Source organism: Zonotrichia albicollis, chromosome 6 (assembly GCF_047830755.1).
Source record: "Zonotrichia albicollis isolate bZonAlb1 chromosome 6, bZonAlb1.hap1, whole genome shotgun sequence".
Lineage (NCBI taxonomy): Eukaryota > Metazoa > Chordata > Aves > Passeriformes > Passerellidae > Zonotrichia > Zonotrichia albicollis.
Genome location: NC_133824.1, coordinates 44,880,678 through 44,898,322, shown reverse-complemented (window position 1 = coordinate 44,898,322; position 17,645 = coordinate 44,880,678). Strand labels below are relative to the sequence as shown.

At 43.8% G+C, this 17,645-nt stretch overlaps 2 protein-coding genes across 6 annotated transcripts in view; both read left to right on the top strand.

The window, feature by feature from the left end:
* The window catches only part of DENND5A (DENN domain containing 5A), a 62,313-nt gene extending 52,556 nt beyond the window's left edge, over positions 1 to 9,757 (top strand). For all 4 annotated transcript variants that reach the window (XM_074543414.1, XM_074543413.1, XM_074543416.1 and 1 more), the window contains 8 exons: positions 416 to 537; positions 2,356 to 2,501; positions 3,126 to 3,244; positions 4,410 to 4,591; positions 5,373 to 5,455; positions 6,634 to 6,757; positions 7,571 to 7,739; positions 7,961 to 9,757. In XM_074543414.1, the coding sequence (XP_074399515.1) occupies positions 416 to 537; positions 2,356 to 2,501; positions 3,126 to 3,244; positions 4,410 to 4,591; positions 5,373 to 5,455; positions 6,634 to 6,757; positions 7,571 to 7,739; positions 7,961 to 8,144 (1,129 nt within the window). In that variant the 3' untranslated portion in view covers positions 8,145 to 9,757. The remainder of the gene's footprint in view (positions 1 to 415; positions 538 to 2,355; positions 2,502 to 3,125; positions 3,245 to 4,409; positions 4,592 to 5,372; positions 5,456 to 6,633; positions 6,758 to 7,570; positions 7,740 to 7,960) is intronic.
* Positions 9,758 to 16,068: 6,311 nt separating this feature from the next.
* Positions 16,069 to 17,645, top strand: part of SCUBE2 (signal peptide, CUB domain and EGF like domain containing 2) — a 37,784-nt gene continuing 36,207 nt past the window's right edge. For both annotated transcript variants that reach the window (XM_074543417.1, XM_026793176.2), the window contains exon 1: positions 16,069 to 16,315. In XM_074543417.1, the coding sequence (XP_074399518.1) occupies positions 16,213 to 16,315 (103 nt within the window). In that variant the 5' untranslated portion in view covers positions 16,069 to 16,212. The remainder of the gene's footprint in view (positions 16,316 to 17,645) is intronic.

Below are 17,645 nucleotides of genomic sequence, written 5' to 3'. Positions count from 1 at the left end.
TCATACATCATGTGTTGGAGAGCTCTCCCATGGCACTCTCTGCTCAGAAGTAACTTAGGAAAACTCTCTTCACTTCAGTTCTGTCATGTTACATGGTCAAAAGAAGTCAGAGTATTCTTCAAGTGCAAAATTCCTTTTTCTATCTTGGGGTGTTTTTGGATGGGAGAAGACCCTTAAACCAAATGTTACATTTGAGAGGTGGAAGATAATGAGAACTGAACTGATTCACTTTGGCCATGTCAGCCTTGCAGACACTCAGTGTATCTTGGCACACTGAAAACTCTTGTCTCTCCCAGTATCACTCCTCATTTGTAATTGCTTGCCCATTATTCACAGTGTACCTAATAAATGTGCACAGTAGAAAACATTTCCCTGGGAGCATCTTGTTGTGACAGATTGTGTTTTGCTTTGTCAGGAAGCTCTACAAGCGTTACGCGTTCCTCCGCTGCGATGATGAGAAGGAGCAGTTCCTGTATCATCTCCTGTCATTCAATGCTGTGGATTACTTCTGCTTCACCAATGTTTTCACAACAATCTGTAAGGATTTGCTTTCCCTGCAGCTCTGATTTCTAGATTTGGTTGAGTCCTTGTCCAAAATTTTAAATAGCTCTGAGCAACATGCCCTAATGTAATGGTTCTGCTTTTTTCCCCTGGGATCCATCTGTGGGTGCTGTATTGCTGTTTCCGTGATCTTCTCTGGTGGGCAGGAGTTCCTGTCTCTGTCACTTTTGTTTCTGACTTAGTAAAGTGCATAGCTCTAATAATTTCAGTTAGAGGTGAGTTCTCAGTTGAAATTTTTGTGGTGGGCTTGTTTGCATGATACTAAATAAGTACAGTATGGGATGTTCACTGTCAAGAATATTAATGCATGCTGGGAATTAAAAGAAAACAAACCTTTTTTTTTTGCCTTTTTTATGCTCAGGCTACTTTGCTGCATGCCTGACTCTGGGTTTGGGGTAACAATGAAATGCCCATTGAGGGTTGCATCAGAACTCCTCAGCAATTTTTTTTCTTCTGGTTGTTAAAGAGATACCCTAGAGAAACTTTTAGGCTATTGTTGATAGCTATAACACTTAACTGTGTTACAGAGTTTTTAAAGATCTGTGTTCCTGCTGCCACAGGACATCACTGGAAGGGAAAATAAGTAAAGACTTTAGCAAAGCTTATGAAATTGGGGGTGGGATATGTGAAAGGCTACCCTTGGTGCTGTGTTGTGATTCACACTTGTGTGTATGAAAGACAAAGCAAACAGACATCCAAGCAAAACAGCTTTTGGTCTGCAGGCAAGTTCTGGATAATGTGAAAATCTGGTCTGCTGGATGCAGTTAAATTGTCACTTACTTTAGGACTATCAGCACAGAAAATAAAAAGGGAAACATTTTAATTCATTCTTAAATGCTGTGAGCATTGGGCTTTTAAGAAAATCCAACCACCAAATGCTTTCTCGAGGGCACTGACAGCTGAGGAGATGCTCAGGGAGAAATGCATTAAATGCCTCATCTGAAAAGCCCTGACTGTAATCTGCTTATGCACTATGAAAGAAGGGCAGAAAGCCAAGAAACACAGTGACCATTCAGAGAATTGGATTTTATTATAAAAGGTTGGTTAACAGAGGGCTGGGCTGGAGATGCTGGGTGATGGAAGAGGATATGCCTTGAGAGTCAGAGGAGGGACAGCAGCTCAGGTGATGCTGCATGGAATCACTCACAGGTAAACCAGGGGACCAGAAAGCACTTGAGCATATGCCTGGTGTTATTTAGAAGGGAAAAAAATTGCTTGTTCTTTGAGAGATTGATAAATCCTAAAGTTAGTATAAAAAGAGTGACGTGGCAGAGAGAAATGTGCAGCATTATGCTGTATTTTCACTGGATTTGTTCAGCCATGGCAGTGAATGCTGCTGCCATCCATGCCTGTGAAGAAAGGCTGCAGTTAGAACCTGAGTGGGACCTGGGGAAGGTGTACAGTGCACTCCTGGGTACAGCAATATCATGTCTTTGCTTCCTTGTCACTAAGCTGAGGATAACTAAGTCTTTGTGCCATGTTGTGAGGTTGGTAAATAAAAAGGGATTACACTCATAAGAAGGCATTATTCCATCCAAATTTCTTTCTTCACTTGACACTGTTCTGCTGTCAGCTCTGCTTCTTAGTGGCTGCTGTGTATGTGTACACTTCCCCTTTGTCAGTCAGTGCTTAGTGTGCGAGTGGCAGCGTGATTAACTGGGATCTCTGATGTTGTTTTAATTTCATGGTGCTGCAGTGCTGTTTTATGGCTTATCTTTTGCTCCTCTCTTGACTAAAGAGGTTACATAATTATTCTTCTTCATTTTTGAAATGTTCTTTCTTTTGTGTTTGCAGTGATACCATACCATATCTTGATTGTGCCCAGCAAGAAACTCGGTGGCTCAATGTTCACAGCCAATCCTTGGATCTGTATTTCGGGGGAGCTGGGGGAAACAGGGGTCCTGCAGATTCCCAGGAACATATTAGAAATGACTTTTGAGGTTTGTGTTACTTGATACAAAGCCTGATTTGAGTGTTCTGTTTGTCCAGTTTTAAATTCTCCCCTTGCTGTACCACATTGAAATCCGAAACGGTGGCAGATGTGTCTGTGCTCCTGGTCCAGTGGTGCTTTCTGCTTGTCCTTCACCTGTGGAATGAATGTGGAATATCTTTGTGGTTAGTCACAGATAGTTTGTGCCTTTGCATAGCACATTTGACCTATATTTAATAACATGCAGAGTAAAATGACTGACAGTTCCTTAGTGCAAGGGATAGACAAGACTGTCTTTATGTTACAACTGTGGGAGGTGTCATATCCTCTTCTGTTGGGAAACAAAGAAGTGATTCTGCTCTGATTTCTGCATATGTGTTGTGTTCATTGGGGGAAATTGAATTGAAAAATCTAGTTCAGCTGATTGCTCTGTGCAGATCAAAACAGTATTTAACAAAATAAGCAAACAAAACCAAGTAAAGCAGCCTACCACTAAAAATCCCAGAACCAACCACGGAGTCAGAAACAGAAACCACATTGCTGAGTTTCTGAGCATGTTCTCTAATAGTTTATTCCCCTAACATGCTGCTTGCTTTTTCAGTTTCCTCTGACAAACTCTTTGTTTTGTTTACAGTGCCAGAACCTGGGAAAACTGACCACAGTGCAAATAGGACATGATAATTCAGGGCTGTATGCCAAGTGGCTTGTGGAATATGTTATGGTCAGAAATGAAATAACAGGGCATACTTACAAGTAAGTATCACCCTGACATTTCATGAGGGTAAGTAGAATTCCTGCAGGGAGCTGGCACAGCAGGGCTTGTTTGATTAGAAAGGTCTGATCTCCTGGGACTCTGTGTCTACAGCTGCCTCGACCTGAAGGCACAGAAAGATTGTTTGGCTTCTGGCATTAAACAAATCCTGGTTCTTCTGAATTCAAACAGGGTTTGCAGTTTGCAGATGCTCATGTCTCATATCACACTGTTGGTGGAGAGGATGAGTTGAGTGTTGTGCAGCTTAGAAATAATCTGCCTTGAGCCCAAGGAAGAAACAGCAAGTCAGAGCTTGCTGCTTACCAAATATAGGTGATATTTTATATTATGTCTGGATAGTCCAGGTGTTACAGAGACACCTGTGGACACAAGCTGGAACACAAGGCCTTATGAGTGTTAGAAACATGTGTTTACATGGGGAAAAGTAAAGGGATGAAACTTAGAGTGATAATTAAATTTATTTGTGTTAGATACAGAATAGTTTGATGCCCTGTCCTTTGTTTAGGGAAACTGTCAGGCTCATGTTGATGTCAAATTGGTGGGCAAGTCCACTCAGCTCTCCATGCCAGTTCATTTGTAATTAAATGAAGAGGAAAGATTCTGTTTTTGGATGCTGTTCAGTTTTCCAATTAAGCTGATTAAACTGCCATCAACATTGGTTCAGAAGAAGTGATAATGAGCAAATGAGCATGTGTGCTTTCTAGTGTCTGATTTAATACCCCAATTCAGTAGAAGTATTGGTGTTCTGGCATTTAAGCATATGTTTGGGCTGTGGGGTTGTTTTACAGCTGGCTTGCTATGTAGCATATTCAGTGCATTTCTTCACCCATCCATGGGATGTTGTAGGATTTCCCCTTTTACCCATTTTTCCTCAAATCATGCTACATGTGGGACCCAGGCAAAATCTGCTTTGTGGATGGATCATCTACTGCAACACTCAGCACAAACTTGGAACTGAAAAGCTGTTTGACTTTTGCTGCCTGTGCTGGCAAAAGCCAAAGCCAAGACTTTATTACTTGGTGCTGGATGAATGAAGTCTTTCTAATAACTATTCTAGCAGGATTTGGGCTTTAGGCAACTGCAGCTGAAAGTCTTTGGCATGGAATTGAATCTGGATCGATGCATTTATCTCCCTGGTGTTGTTAGGTTTCCCTGTGGAAGGTGGCTGGGGAAGGGGATGGATGATGGCAGCTTGGAGAGGATCCTGGTGGGAGAGCTGCTGACTTCCCACACGGAGGCCGACGAGCGGCAGTGCCGGACCCCTCCCCTGCAGCAGTCTCCAAGCATGATCAGGAGATTTGTCACTATCTCACCAAACAACAAGCCAAGTGAGTGCTGGGGCTTGTCCTGTCTTGTCCTGTTCTGCATCATCACCTGAGGGCTTGCAAACACAATGGGAGTTTGGGCAGAACCTCTGATACTCGGCCCAGTGTCCTGCTTGAACTCCAACTAACTTCCAAATTACAGTCCTGGGCATCCTGTTCTGTCTACTTAACTTTTGAAATCTGAAAGGGTAGCAGATCTGTCTGTGCTCTTGGTTTTTTGTATTGTCCTTCACCTGTGGAAAGGATGCTACAGAGGAAGGTAGAAATTTGCTGCCTTTTCTCTGTCTGTCCTTCATGGATGAAGAATCTTGCTAGTGGTTTCTGTTCACAGACTTCTTTGTTTGCTCTTGAGGTCAGTGTTCTGTTGTTGTCTTATTCCTGATGAATCAGGTGGTTACTTTGTTCCCAACCATACTTGGGTTTGCAGCAAAACTACCACAGGAGGTATTTCCAGGTTTGTCAGTCCTGAGCAAAGCACTGCTCCTTTTCTTAGCTTTGGGTCCTGGTCTGGCCATTCACATAATGTGTAAAAACCATTTCCACTGTTGGTGTTTTGAAACACCACAGTGTTAACTTCAATATAAAACCAAACCATCTCCATTCCTACCTCCTTAACAATAAATAAATGTAGAGTTGGGTTTTCATTACCCACAGCCCAGCACTGTTTCCTTAACAGAATGAGTGATATTAGTGCTCCTCTGCTGTGCTTTATGCTGTGCCATAACCCTCACACACAAGGTACAATTTCTGAAGCTGTAACTGGATATATTTTTGTGTTTTGCAGAGTTAAATACTGGTCAGATACAAGAAGCTATTGGTGAAGCTGTTAATGGTATTGTCAAGCATTTCCACAAGCCAGAGAAGGAGGTGAGAGATTGTTGTCTGTGTAATGGCACTCCTGTTCTAAAACTCTGAGAGAATATATAGCAGAAGTAACCAAACTGAATGAACAGCCGTGTGCTTGGGAATTCCTGAAGTGCAGCAAAAATGAGATACTGAGGTAACACAGCCTCAAATACCTGTGTGTTGCTGCTAAGTGGAGCATTCTGTTAAATTGAATGTTAACATTCTGGTATTGGAAATTGTGCTGTTAGTCAAATTCCACCAAGGGTTCTATCCATACACTGTCAAGAGCACTGCTTACTGTTTAGTTTGTTCTGAATTAACTGATATTTTCCATCTGCATTGAGTTCTAAGTAGGTTTTTAATGTCTGTTTTGCATTATCTTGCTACTTAAAACACAAAAACCCATGGGCCATTTTAAAAAAAAGGGAAAGAAACAAAGGCCACCCTGAAAACACCCCCACCCCCAAGAAAGTGAAGAAGAAGTGCGCTTCAAGACTCTTTTGCATTACACATGTGATCAGCTGACACAGCAGTGATTTTATGAAACAAATCTAAGTATCTTGCCCCTGTCCAGCTCTTGTGAGCCAGAGAGGTGTAGAGCAGTGCTGGGTCTGGATGGATGGCTCTTGGCAGTCAGGATTTTCTTACATTCCTGTAACACCTGACTTCTAAATTCATTATGGCCTGACAGATTCATATCCAGTGGAATTCTAGTCAGTGATCACATTGATAGTAATCTCAAGTGGTCATACACTGGTTTTGTAGAATAGAATTTACCATCATGTGCTGAAGCTGGACTTTGTTTTTTACTGAGCATTAAATGTTTTTGTTGATAAGAGGCACATGCTACACTGGGTCTGTGATCTGTTACTTAAAAAAAGAGGAAAATATTTTCCTAATTTTCTTTAGTGATAATTATTATAGGTAAAACCTGCTCATTATCTTGGCCTGTTTGAGGCTTTGTTTGATGATGATGATGGTGAGGCCCTGACAATGCTTTCCTCAGCCTCATTCTTAGAGAAGTCAATCCATTTTTGAATGCTCAGGGCTTGTGAGAGCTGAGCCATCCTGTTCGGGATCACTGTTTGACAGCAGATTTGAACTTTAGTCATCTGTTTATTTAAAAACTTAGCGGGACACTTGTGTCCCAGAGTCCCAAGGTGAGCTGATAAGTGTGTGCTTTCTGTGTGTGCTGGCAGAGAGGCAGCCTGACCCTGCTGCTGTGTGGAGAAAGTGGACTTGTGTCAGCTCTGGAGCAAGTGTTCCAGCACGGATTTAAATCACCAAGACTCTTCAAGAACGTCTTCATTTGGGACTTTCTAGGTGAGTGGGAGGCTGACATCCCAGAGCCTGTTTGTGTCAGAAACACTTCCAGCTGTGCTCCTTATCACTGCTGTTGTGTCTCAGCTGGTGTGAAGAGCAGATTTGTTGGAGGCATCTCAGCAGCTGAGTGGCCATAAGAGCTCCTACCTGCTCATGCTGACATGAGAGAGAGCGAGCCTCTGTCTTCTGCCAAAGCTGACTTTACTTAATGCAGCAACTGGGCTTTGTCCTTCTGGCAGTAACAGTGTAAAACAAACCTTCTTACTGGGGAAGGGGCACATAAACAGAATGGTGAATTGACATGGGGTAACCTTTTTGTTGTTAATTGAGCACAGAGAAAGCAAGAAATCACACTTGTAAGAGGTTGAGTTGTCTTTCAGAGCACAGCAGATGGATCTAGTGCTGTTGATAGATACTGGATATTGTAGTAAAGGGATTATAAGCATGCATTTTTCACACAATGGTCTAGATCCCTTGACACAAAGCTAAATAAATCAACTGAGTTCACAAACACATTTTAAAAAAGGAATTATTTTTAATAATGTTTCTACATTTTGAGTAGCTACATTAACATTGCTGTTCCCCTTACATGATCATTTTACTGCACTCAAATTCAGTAGATAGGTGAACCTCTTTAGCATTGTTCAGAGGGGAGGAAGTGGAATCCCAGTTTTATACAAGGGGAACACAGGACTGAAACAAACAGTGCCTAAAGGTAATGATTCAGGAAATTCATGGATCCTAGGCATTTCAATTTTAATTCTCTCCTAAATGCACTGATGGAACTTCATTATCTCCCACCATTCTTTTAAGAAAAAGCACAAACATACTATGAGACCCTTGAGCAGAGTGAGATGGTCCCAGAGGAGAACTGGCAGACAAGGGCCAGGAATTTCTGTCGCTTTATCACTGCTATCAACAACACCCCCAGGAACATTGGGAAGGATGGCAAGTTTCAGATGCTGGTGTGTCTTGGAGCCAGGTACAAAAAAACTTCTTTATAATTGTTGCTGTTAGTAATATTTTAATGAAATGAAAAAGATGTTGCACATGGGGCACTTACTCCCCACTTCCTATCTCATAAAGAGAAGGGGAGAGCATGGTAGGTCTGCTTAAAGCAAAGAATAAAAATGATGTCTGTGCAGATGTGAAATTAACTTGGCTTTATTTTTATTCCCAAACTGCCCACTGGGCCCTTGTCAGAGACCACCTTTTGCACCACTGGATCGCCCTGCTTGCAGACTGCCCCATTACAGCCCAGATGTATGAGGACATGGCCCTGATTAAGGATCACACGCTGGTGAATTCTTTGATTCGGGTGCTGCAGACCCTGCAGGAGTTCAACATCACCCTGGAGGCATCTCTGGTCAAAGGAATTGACATCTGACCTCCTGTCCCACAGGAAAAACTGTCTTTACACACCCAACAAAAAGCAACAAGGAGTGAGTCTCGTTAGTATGCAAAAGTTCTGTCTTGCCAGTACATTGTATCGTGAACTTGTTCATGGCCCAGAAATGCAACTTTGACTTTTCTTGAAGGAAACTCCAGAAATAGTACAGGCAAATGGATAGAAGCTGTAAACTCAATGTAAAAAAGAGGATTTTGGTATAAATCTATTTTAGAGTTTATTTGCTGATTTGCTTTTTACACACTTTCATGTGAAAGAGATAGAGATGAGTATTGTGCAGCTTATTTTAAAGCTGCAGTATTTCCTTGCCATAGAAAATGTGCAGTGAGCCTTTCAGCATTCTGTGAACTTGCCTTCAGATATGCTGTATGTCATAGACCCCAGTGTATACACTCCATTTCTGCTGAGAAGGTCATTCTATAGTTTTTAAACTAATATTTTATATATTAACATTATTACCAATGTTTGATTTTTAAGGTGTTGGGTCATGTTCTGCTGCAAGGGAACTACAGATTTGATCTGTGCTTTTAATAGCTCCAAAGCACTGATTTGTCAACAATTATTTTTTTCCTTTATTTTTGTTGTCAGTATTATTTTTAGTGAAATCCAGGAGACTGAACCGTGAAATGTCCAGAGATCAAAGTAATATTTTTCATATTGGTACATAATTGCACAGAAGAAGAAATTAAGCCTGTTTTTTAACTGATATTTTTATTTATTTAACCTATCATTGTGTTTAGTAAGTTTGTCTTTAAAAAAAAAAAATCTTCTATGATACAACTGGCTATATTATGTTGCAATTCAGAATTTACAGTGTAGCCCACTTAAATGAAAAACCTGGAATAATTGTTCATAACACAAGAACATTTCCACTTAAACCAGCCTTTTGAAGCTTGGTATATGGTTGCTGCTGGTAATTCTCTTAACTGCTAATAAAGAGGGACATGAGTTCCCCAGATGCCAGATGACTAAATAAAAATCTTTATGTCCCATCTGAAGTAATAACAGTATACCTTACTAACAAGTAAAAAGATTTCTTAATGTTTCTGAAAGGACAGTGGTATTAAGGTTTTTTCTTTTCCTTTTGAGTGCATATGTCTTGGATCCCATTGTCACAGTCTGCTTCATTTGGGCTTTTGTTTTTAGCAAAGAAAGTTTAGGCCATTTCTGCTATGAAACACAAACATTTTGAAAGCTTAATTTATTGGAGATCTGGAACTTGGCAAATGCCTAAAGGCATCTCTGTTCATTTGACTCCTCTGATAAAAATCTCTTTGAAATGAATATGTGACTTAAGAACAGGCTGGTTTATCAGCATCACAAATTACTGTACAGAAGTTCAGGGCTGTGTATTTAAGAGGTCTCCACTGTATAAACTTATCTCAGTATTGTCTCTCTTTGGAGAAGCAGAATCCGAGTTTTTTGGTTCATAGAATGTTGTAGCACTTTTACTTTACCTACAGCTTAGTCACATCTTGTGATAGTTTTATTTCCATAATTTATGAGTATAGCACATGTATTAAATTTTTGACTATTTTTAATTTTGTCCTATTTATTTCATTATTAAACTGAGAAGTTCCTTTGTCACTACTTATCAGAGCAAGATTCTTCTTTGATTTCACAGTAGCATTAGGAGGATGTGAGGGCAATGTCTGAGCCACTCCTCACATGGGGTGGGTGCAGATTCTTTCACAGCTTCCAGGAGCATTTCACAGGAGTATTCTCTGTGTGCAGGGTTGGTTTTCTTGGTGCTTTTAAAATTTTTCTTCCTGCTTTGGAAGGGCAAAAATAAAAAAACAGTTTTACTGCATTCTAAGAATTTCATTTATTCAACTTAATGTGTTAGGATAGTCTTTTTACACCTGCCCTAAATTGTTTGTGCATTAATAATAGCAATTTTTTTTGTTTTATTTTGGGTTTTTTTTTGTTCATTTGTTTTCTTTTGTTGTTTTTGTTTCTGCTGTCTTGACAATGACTTTACTAGGCCTGTGTATTTCACAGGGAATATTAAGTAAGAAAGGAAGATTCCATAGTTTGACCTTAACACTTGAGTTGATCCTGTTAAAACCATATATCTCATAGTATTAAGGGTGGATTACTTTTATTTGCATGAGGTAATTACCCTGAACTAAGATTCTTTTTTTATCTTTTTTTTTTTTCCTCACACAAATTTACCTAGTGAGACATGATACCATTGGCCTAATGGCTGTTTTGGTGTGGATTGTTTTGCTGTCATTAGGAGAGTTTGAGGTGGCTGGGATGGACAGAGGCTGGGATTTGGTGATTGCCAGGGGTGAGCTCCTTGGCTGGCCCATGGGGGATGGTGCTGCCCATCAGTGAGTTCTGGCTGTCCAGTGCAAAGGGAAGACACAAAGATCCTCTTCCACCTCCTAGGTTACTTTATTCCCACATTAAAAACCAGTTTGAGATAGACCTTCCTCTTCCTCTCACAGGGAACCTGTGCTTGATCCTGTTGGGGTTCAAAGCACTTTCTGCTGTGCACTTCCAAGGCTGCAGGGATTTGCTCCACTGACGGAGCAGTGGAAGGTTCTGAGATGCAGCAGAACCAAAGCTGGTTTTGTTAGCTCCAAAGGCAGCCAAGGAAGAGCAAGATATTAAATACAGGATTTTGGGAGGAGATTCCATGTGTAAGAACAGCCCAGGCTGTAGGAGCAGCCACAATCCCACCTCGAACCCACCCCTTTCTCTCATGGCTGTTCTAGCAGGAGCCCCACAGGATAAGGTCAGGATCCAGCATTTGCTCCTGCCATGCCAGTCTGCTGAACTTTATGGGAACAAAGAGTGTTATCAGCACCTTTTTATCCAGAGCTTTGTAAAATCCTTCTCCCTTTGTTCAGAGTAATGCAGTTTTAACTTTTTTTCTTGTTATTTTTCCAAAATAAGGGGGCAGGTTTGGTAGGTACAGTTAGTGTGGCTGTGCTGTTCTGTTGTTCAGTGGGAATTTTTTGGTAACAGTTAATGAGAAAAGATAATCTTTTTAACAGCACACATTCATTCTAAAGAGAGGAATGCAGTGTTAAAAAAGTAAGCAGTTCATCATGCAGTAAGTACATAGTGCTAAACTAGCCAAACATGTTTACAGGCTCATACCTGATTTGAGAGGAAAAATTTGGCTATCACCTATCAATTATTTAGCCTTCTTTGGTTAATGCTACAATGATACTTTATACGAAAAGAAAATGCAAATTAACAGTTTGGTTTAAATGGAATTAAATACTATGATGGTAAGTTTATACAAAAGAAAAAAAAAGCCTTTACCTCCCATAAACTTTAACCACCTGATGTTCTGTAGCTGAAAACATATTCATGAGCTGGGGACTGTTCCACAACTTTTTCCATTACAAAGAGTATTTTTCAAACTGTTCAAATGGGACTTACTAGCTGGATGACCCATACTTTTTATGTGTTTTAAATTCATGAATATGGTTAAGATTTCTGCCGTGAAACTATTCAGATTTAACATTTTCTGTATATTGTCAAATGAATTTTGTCCGTAGTGAGGAGACTATAGGGTACTTGAAAATACTTGAAGAAATTGTACACGTACTTCACATCTTTGTAGCTCTTTATTTTATACCTAGAGATTGGCTGTTGAACTAAGATAAAGCATCAATACCTTATAAACTATATATTTTACTACATGGGGAAATCACTGGCTTGTTATTTTTAAGGGCCGTGTTGAAGTTTACATTATAATGACAAAACCAGGTACTGTTTTCCTTTTTTTATTTTTTCCTGTGACATTTCAATCCATTGGACATTAAATGTGAATTGGATATACAAAGAGGTTTTACAGGTGTAGCTCATTTGCTGAATTGCAATAAAATTTGTCTTCTAACATGAAAAAATAGCATTAATGTGCTATTTTCAAAAAGTCTGGTATAATTTTGCTGATCATCTGGCTCATTGCCTGGCTGCAGGTCTGTGGGACATATTAGTGGCTCATTTCAGGAGATCTTTGTTGTACAGTTTGGTGTCTGATCTGTCCAGCTACAGCTGCTCCCTCCCAGCTCCAGAGTGTCGCTGAAAGACACGAGAGAACACAAGCACACCACCACTCTCAAGGTGAAGGGAAAAAAGGGAAGTTTTATTCTCTGACTCCAATATTTATAGTTTTACAAAAGTGACAGTGGATTGGAAGGTGACATTGACACCTCTGCAATGACACTGGTCAAACCAGCAGTCCATCAACTCTCTCCTCCTCCATAAAGGAATGAAAAACAATGAGTTATTTACAGAAAGTGTGTGAGAAAGTTCACTACAAGAATATCAACATCGGAAGGCTTAGAAAATCTTAAAAAACCAGGGTGACATCAGAGGCCATCCCTGTCAGTCAGACTGCCAGCAGTGGAGGAGATGCTGCTCAGGAGTCAGGGAATGGGGACAAGGGAAGGCAAAGGGACCACACAGACCTTGGGAGGGTCTGTGAGCACACACACCCTCAGATGTGCTGCCATTCCCTCAGTTTGAAAGTGTGTGAGACCATCTCTGGATGCTCTATTCCGCCAGGGAAGACAGAAGGGAAGGAATTGGATCATTCATCTGGAGGTATCTCTGGTGCTTCACCTCTCACACCCCTGGGTTGGTTTTGCATGGGAGGTTTTGCACCTGGTCTGTGGTGGAGGCTTTTTGTAAGCAAAGGGAAATAACAAATAAAAATATCAATATCTCTCTTGGGGGAAGGCATCAATCTGCCTGAGCTGGGGGTGATCCTGGGGAATGCCAGAGGGTGAGCTTGGCCTGAGCCATGCTCTGGCCTCATCCTTGGGCAGGTTTTGGGATGCATTTGTGGATTTGGTACCTGCTGTGGGTGTGCTGGGCCTGTGAGAGACACAGACAGAGCTCTGCTCCCTGGGCTGGCATGGACCTGCTGCTCCTGACCCTCTGCAGGGATGGATGTGGGGCTGAGGTAAGTGCAGCTTCATTCACCTCACCTCAGGTTTTTCAGGTTTCCTCCAAGGAAAAGGAGCACCCAGAGCAGGGCCTTGGTGGGCAGAGTGTGTTGTGCAACTGCAGGGGCTGTTCACTGACTGCTCTGGTCCAAAATGTTACCATTTGTTGTAGCAATGACTTGGAAAGTTCTCACAAGGAAATACAAATGTCTAAAAGTTATTTCACATGATAAAGTGTCTCCTTTTTTTCCCTATTAACTCAGAAATGTGTGTGTCTTAATAGGCCATGCTGTGTTCAGTTCTGCAATAAACAGGAGCTGTTCTTCATTTCAGTGACAGTGGCACATTAAGATGCAGATCCTGCAACATTTAAAGTGTCACTGGTGGATCTGATATTTGTTTGGGGAATATTTTTCTACAAATGACATAAAAAGACTTAGACAAGGCATATAAATTACAGGGGAGGGGTTTTTAATGCCCCTTGTGACCAGAGAATGCACAAATTTCCTCTGTCTCAGATGAGTCCTGTGCAGGTCCTGCTGGTTACTGAAGATGTGTTATTTTTACACAGAATTCAGCAAGCCTGGGACACTACAATGGGAAGTGCAAAAATTTGAGTGATACATTTCAAAGAAAAACAATTACTCAAAACTCAGTGTACACCTGGAGATGAGCAAGGCTTGAAACTACAGCTCTGAGACATATTGTGTGTGCTTTGGAACAATTAAATACTTGAAAGTATTTCCTTGCTTGTCAGCATCCTACTTTTCTTTTATCATTCTGGCATCTCCCAGCCCTCCCAGTTGTTTTCAGCTGCTGTCACAAGCACTCATCATGCTCAATTTTGGGTCAATATGATGCAGGCCAGCAGAGTTGATACTTCTCATTGAAGTGCAGATGAAATGGCAATCTGCATGTCTTCAGGTATTGTTTGGTCATCATTAAATAATGAAATTTAACAAGGATTATGAAACATAAAGCAGTTTTTAACCCAAATTTGCAGACAAAAGTATTCATCTCTCCTCAGGACATGAGGTGTGCAGTTTCTGAAGCAGATTTTATATCCAGCTGCTCTGTGGTAGCTTAGTCTCCATCTGTCAGTGTGGGGCAGCTGCATGTGATGGTAAAAATGAGAGCAGAGGGGAATTGAGGGTCTTACCTCTATGGAAGTAGCTATTTTCCAGGATCTATTTTCCTCCCTGAAACTTTGTTACTTGATTTTATTTAAAATTGCTGGAAAAAATTCCCCGACAGTCCCATTTGGTTGTCTTCCTGTCCAACTGCCCTGGTGGGGTTGTTTTCCTTTCCTCATATGTAGTGCTGAAGTTGAATCTTAAGAATTTTTGTAGCTTCTCTCTCCCAGTAAAGGTCTTCATGGCCAGAGCAGTCATCTGTCACTGTGACTCTGTGGGTGAATAGAAATAGTTAAAAAGGCTGCAGAAAGGCATCTGAGTTGAGGTCTGAGCTTGTCTGGTTTGTGTCTTTAAAAAGATATTTTAATGGCAATTCCTCATCATAAACAAATGTGTGTTATATGTGAAATAATAGACAGGATCCTTCACAAAACACTTTGAGATTTATGTGTAAGAAATGGCTTCATTAGCTAAGATAAATTTGATATTGTTCTGTTTGTTTTCCAAGCTGCAGTGAGATCTTTTGATCTAACTCAGGCGTTCCCAAATATTTATGTCTCCCTTTATGTTTTAGTTTACAGAAGTAAGAAAGATGCTTTGCTTTTAGGGTGCCTCAGGAAGCTTTGGATATTTTGGTCACACAACTCTTCAGTGTCTCTTGCTGCTTTTTCTGCTGCACTCTTCATATGTGTTCTTACTTTGACTTTTGCAAATCTTGTGATGAAAGTTAATTTAATTAATACTGGTCGAGTTCATTGAGGGGACTGGGCAGTGCCTGAAGTGAGTGGCAGCTTTTCTGTGAGGGGGTTTGAAGCCATGTGCCTGGATTGGAGATGGGTTCAGTCCATTTGGGAGAGCTGTTTATGGAGACAAACCTGAGTGATATCCCTGGATGAGAGATGTGCAGGTGTGCCAGTTCCCACCCCAAGTATGAAGGTTTATTCAGGAGATCATGGAAACTCTCGAGAAACCCTTCATTCATTTATTGGTTAGGGCTGGAGAATCCTTGGAGTGTTTAATGAGCAGCTTTATGTATTTATAGATGAGATTGCCTAAGACTGAAACCGTCCAGGAGACACAAAAGGTTGCTTCTCATTGGATTCAAAAAGAGAAGAACTTTGATCATTTCAAAAGCAATGAAGCCTGATGCTCCAGTGAGAAAGGAGAGTGGTAATTTATAGCTGCCATTAAGGAAACAAAGACAAAGACTGAGGGAAAGTTTCATTCTGAAGATTTACTAATGTGTATAAACCGCCCTTGCAACTAGAAACAGCTCAGTATTTCTCACAGAACAAAACAAAAGGGAAAGGGCAGTGAAACGGGGATGGGAGGGAGGGGTGGGAGAGAATACTGCCTGCTCTTGCTCGCAGCCTGAAAGGTCAGACATTATTTAGGAAATTATAATTTCAGTGAATAATGTATGAGCCAATTTTACCTGCCAAAGGAGCGACAGCTGTGAGAAATCCCTGGCTGGGAATGGAGGTGGGATGGGGTTGGCTTGGGGGTGGGGTGATGCGTGGCTTTGGCATGGCCTGCAGCCGGGGGGGATTCACGCTCTGCGGTGGGGTGTGATTACACGGTAAAAATGTCAATATCGTATTGAACCAGCGCAATGGAGGCTGGAGCGCATCGGGTGTGTTCGGGCTGCCACAGGCTCGTCCTGCCGGGCAATGCTTCCCGGGCCCGGGGAGCACCCGCTCCTGGTGTGAGGGGTTCCCGCTGCCGGGTTTCCAGCAGCTCCATGGGACACCTGTGTTTGTGGCTCCGCAGGTGTGCGGCTGCCGGGGCTCCCATGGGCGGGATGGGGCGGTTCGTGCGCCGGCAGCGCCCACCGCGCCCGGGGCAGCAGCGGGGCAGGTCTGGGCCGGGCAGGGAGGGGAGGCCCGCCCAGCCCTCGCCGCCCCGCGCCCGCTGTCAGTGCGAGGCGGGCCGGGCGCCCCAGACACTCCCTCGGCCGCCGCCTCCTCCCGCCCGGCGGCGGCAGCGGCAGCAGCGCCATCCATGGGGTCCGGCGGCCGCCGCGGCGCCTCGGGGGCCAGGGCACTGCCGCTGCTGCTCCTGCTGCTGCCCGCGCCGGCCGGGCCCGCCGCTCTGCCCCTGCCCGGTGAGTGCCCCCGGTCCCTTACCCTGCCCGGTGAGTGCCCCCGATCCCTGCCCCTGCCCGGTGAGTGCCCTCCGCCCCGGTGAGTGCCCCCGGTCCCTGCCCCTGCCCGGTGAGTGCCCTCCGCCCCCGTCCATGCCCCGGTCCCTGCCCGGTGAGTGCCTCGGTCCATGCCCTCAGACCCTGCCCGGTCCCGGCCCCCGCTCGCCCCATCCCTGCACCGCGGCTCCCCCCGTGGGCACCGCGCGGTCCCGGCTCCTCTCCGGGCCGGCGGCCAAGGGAAGGGGCCGGTGCCAGTGCCGGTGCGAGCTGCGGCCGTGCCCGGGCTGCTCGCAGGGCGCTCGGGCTCCGCGGGTGCTGCCAGCGCCGCTTTCCCGGTGGTTCCCGCTGTCCCGGGAGCGGGGAGAGCCCCGGGACGGGCACCTGGGGAGCGGGGTGTGGATGGTGTGTGCCGCGGGCGGAGCTGCCTTCGGACCCCGCGGAACCAGCCCGGGGTTCTCCCGCCGCCGCCTCCTGCCAAGTTGAAGGCTGCGATGTTTGCTCACAGTCTCGTTCCTGCAGGATCTCTCTTGGGCTCGGGATGCTGTCACCGTAAGGGGAAATTTCGCTCTCTGTGCCTACGGATTTTTCCTAGCTCTCTTTTCCACGCCTTTGCATGCATTAGTGATGCGGCTTCTTTTTGCGCTTCTTTACCGCACGCTGCAGATCACAGAGGGGCGGTGTAAAGATAACCCAGCTGAGCTGCCACGAGATCTGCTCCCTGTCTCTGTGTCCTGCCCTAGAGGGAAGCCCCTCCTTGCCGGGTGTTTCCTGGGACCCCTCTTGCCGGGGCAGCTCTGTGCCCCTGGCTCGGGCAGGGGAGAGCTGAGGTGTCGAGGGCACACAGTGTGGCTGGTGCTCCTTTATGCCCTCTGTCTGTCCTTCCTGCCCATCCTTTCTGTCTGCCCCACCTACCGGAGTCCCACTAGCTGGAGACCCCTCAGCTGTTGCCTGCACCCTTCCTTGCATGATTTGTTCCTTCAATTCCCTGTCTCCCATATTTTTTAATGGCTAGACTTCTCTGCTTTGAGAGGAAGCCGATTCTGCTGCCCTTCCCAGCTGCTTCCCACTGTTTGCACCTTCTCCTTTCTTGCTGGTGGCAGTGTCTGGGACCCCATCCCTGGAGCTGTGTGCACCTGAGAGCCAGGCAGGCACGGCTGCGCTAGCACTGGCTCTCTGCCTCGTTTCCCACTGCCAAACCCCATTAGGAGTTAAAACCAAGTGAACACTTTCTGCAGTTGGCAGCTGCTGCTGTACCTACAGGCATATTTTGTGATTGGGGGAAAGGAAAAAA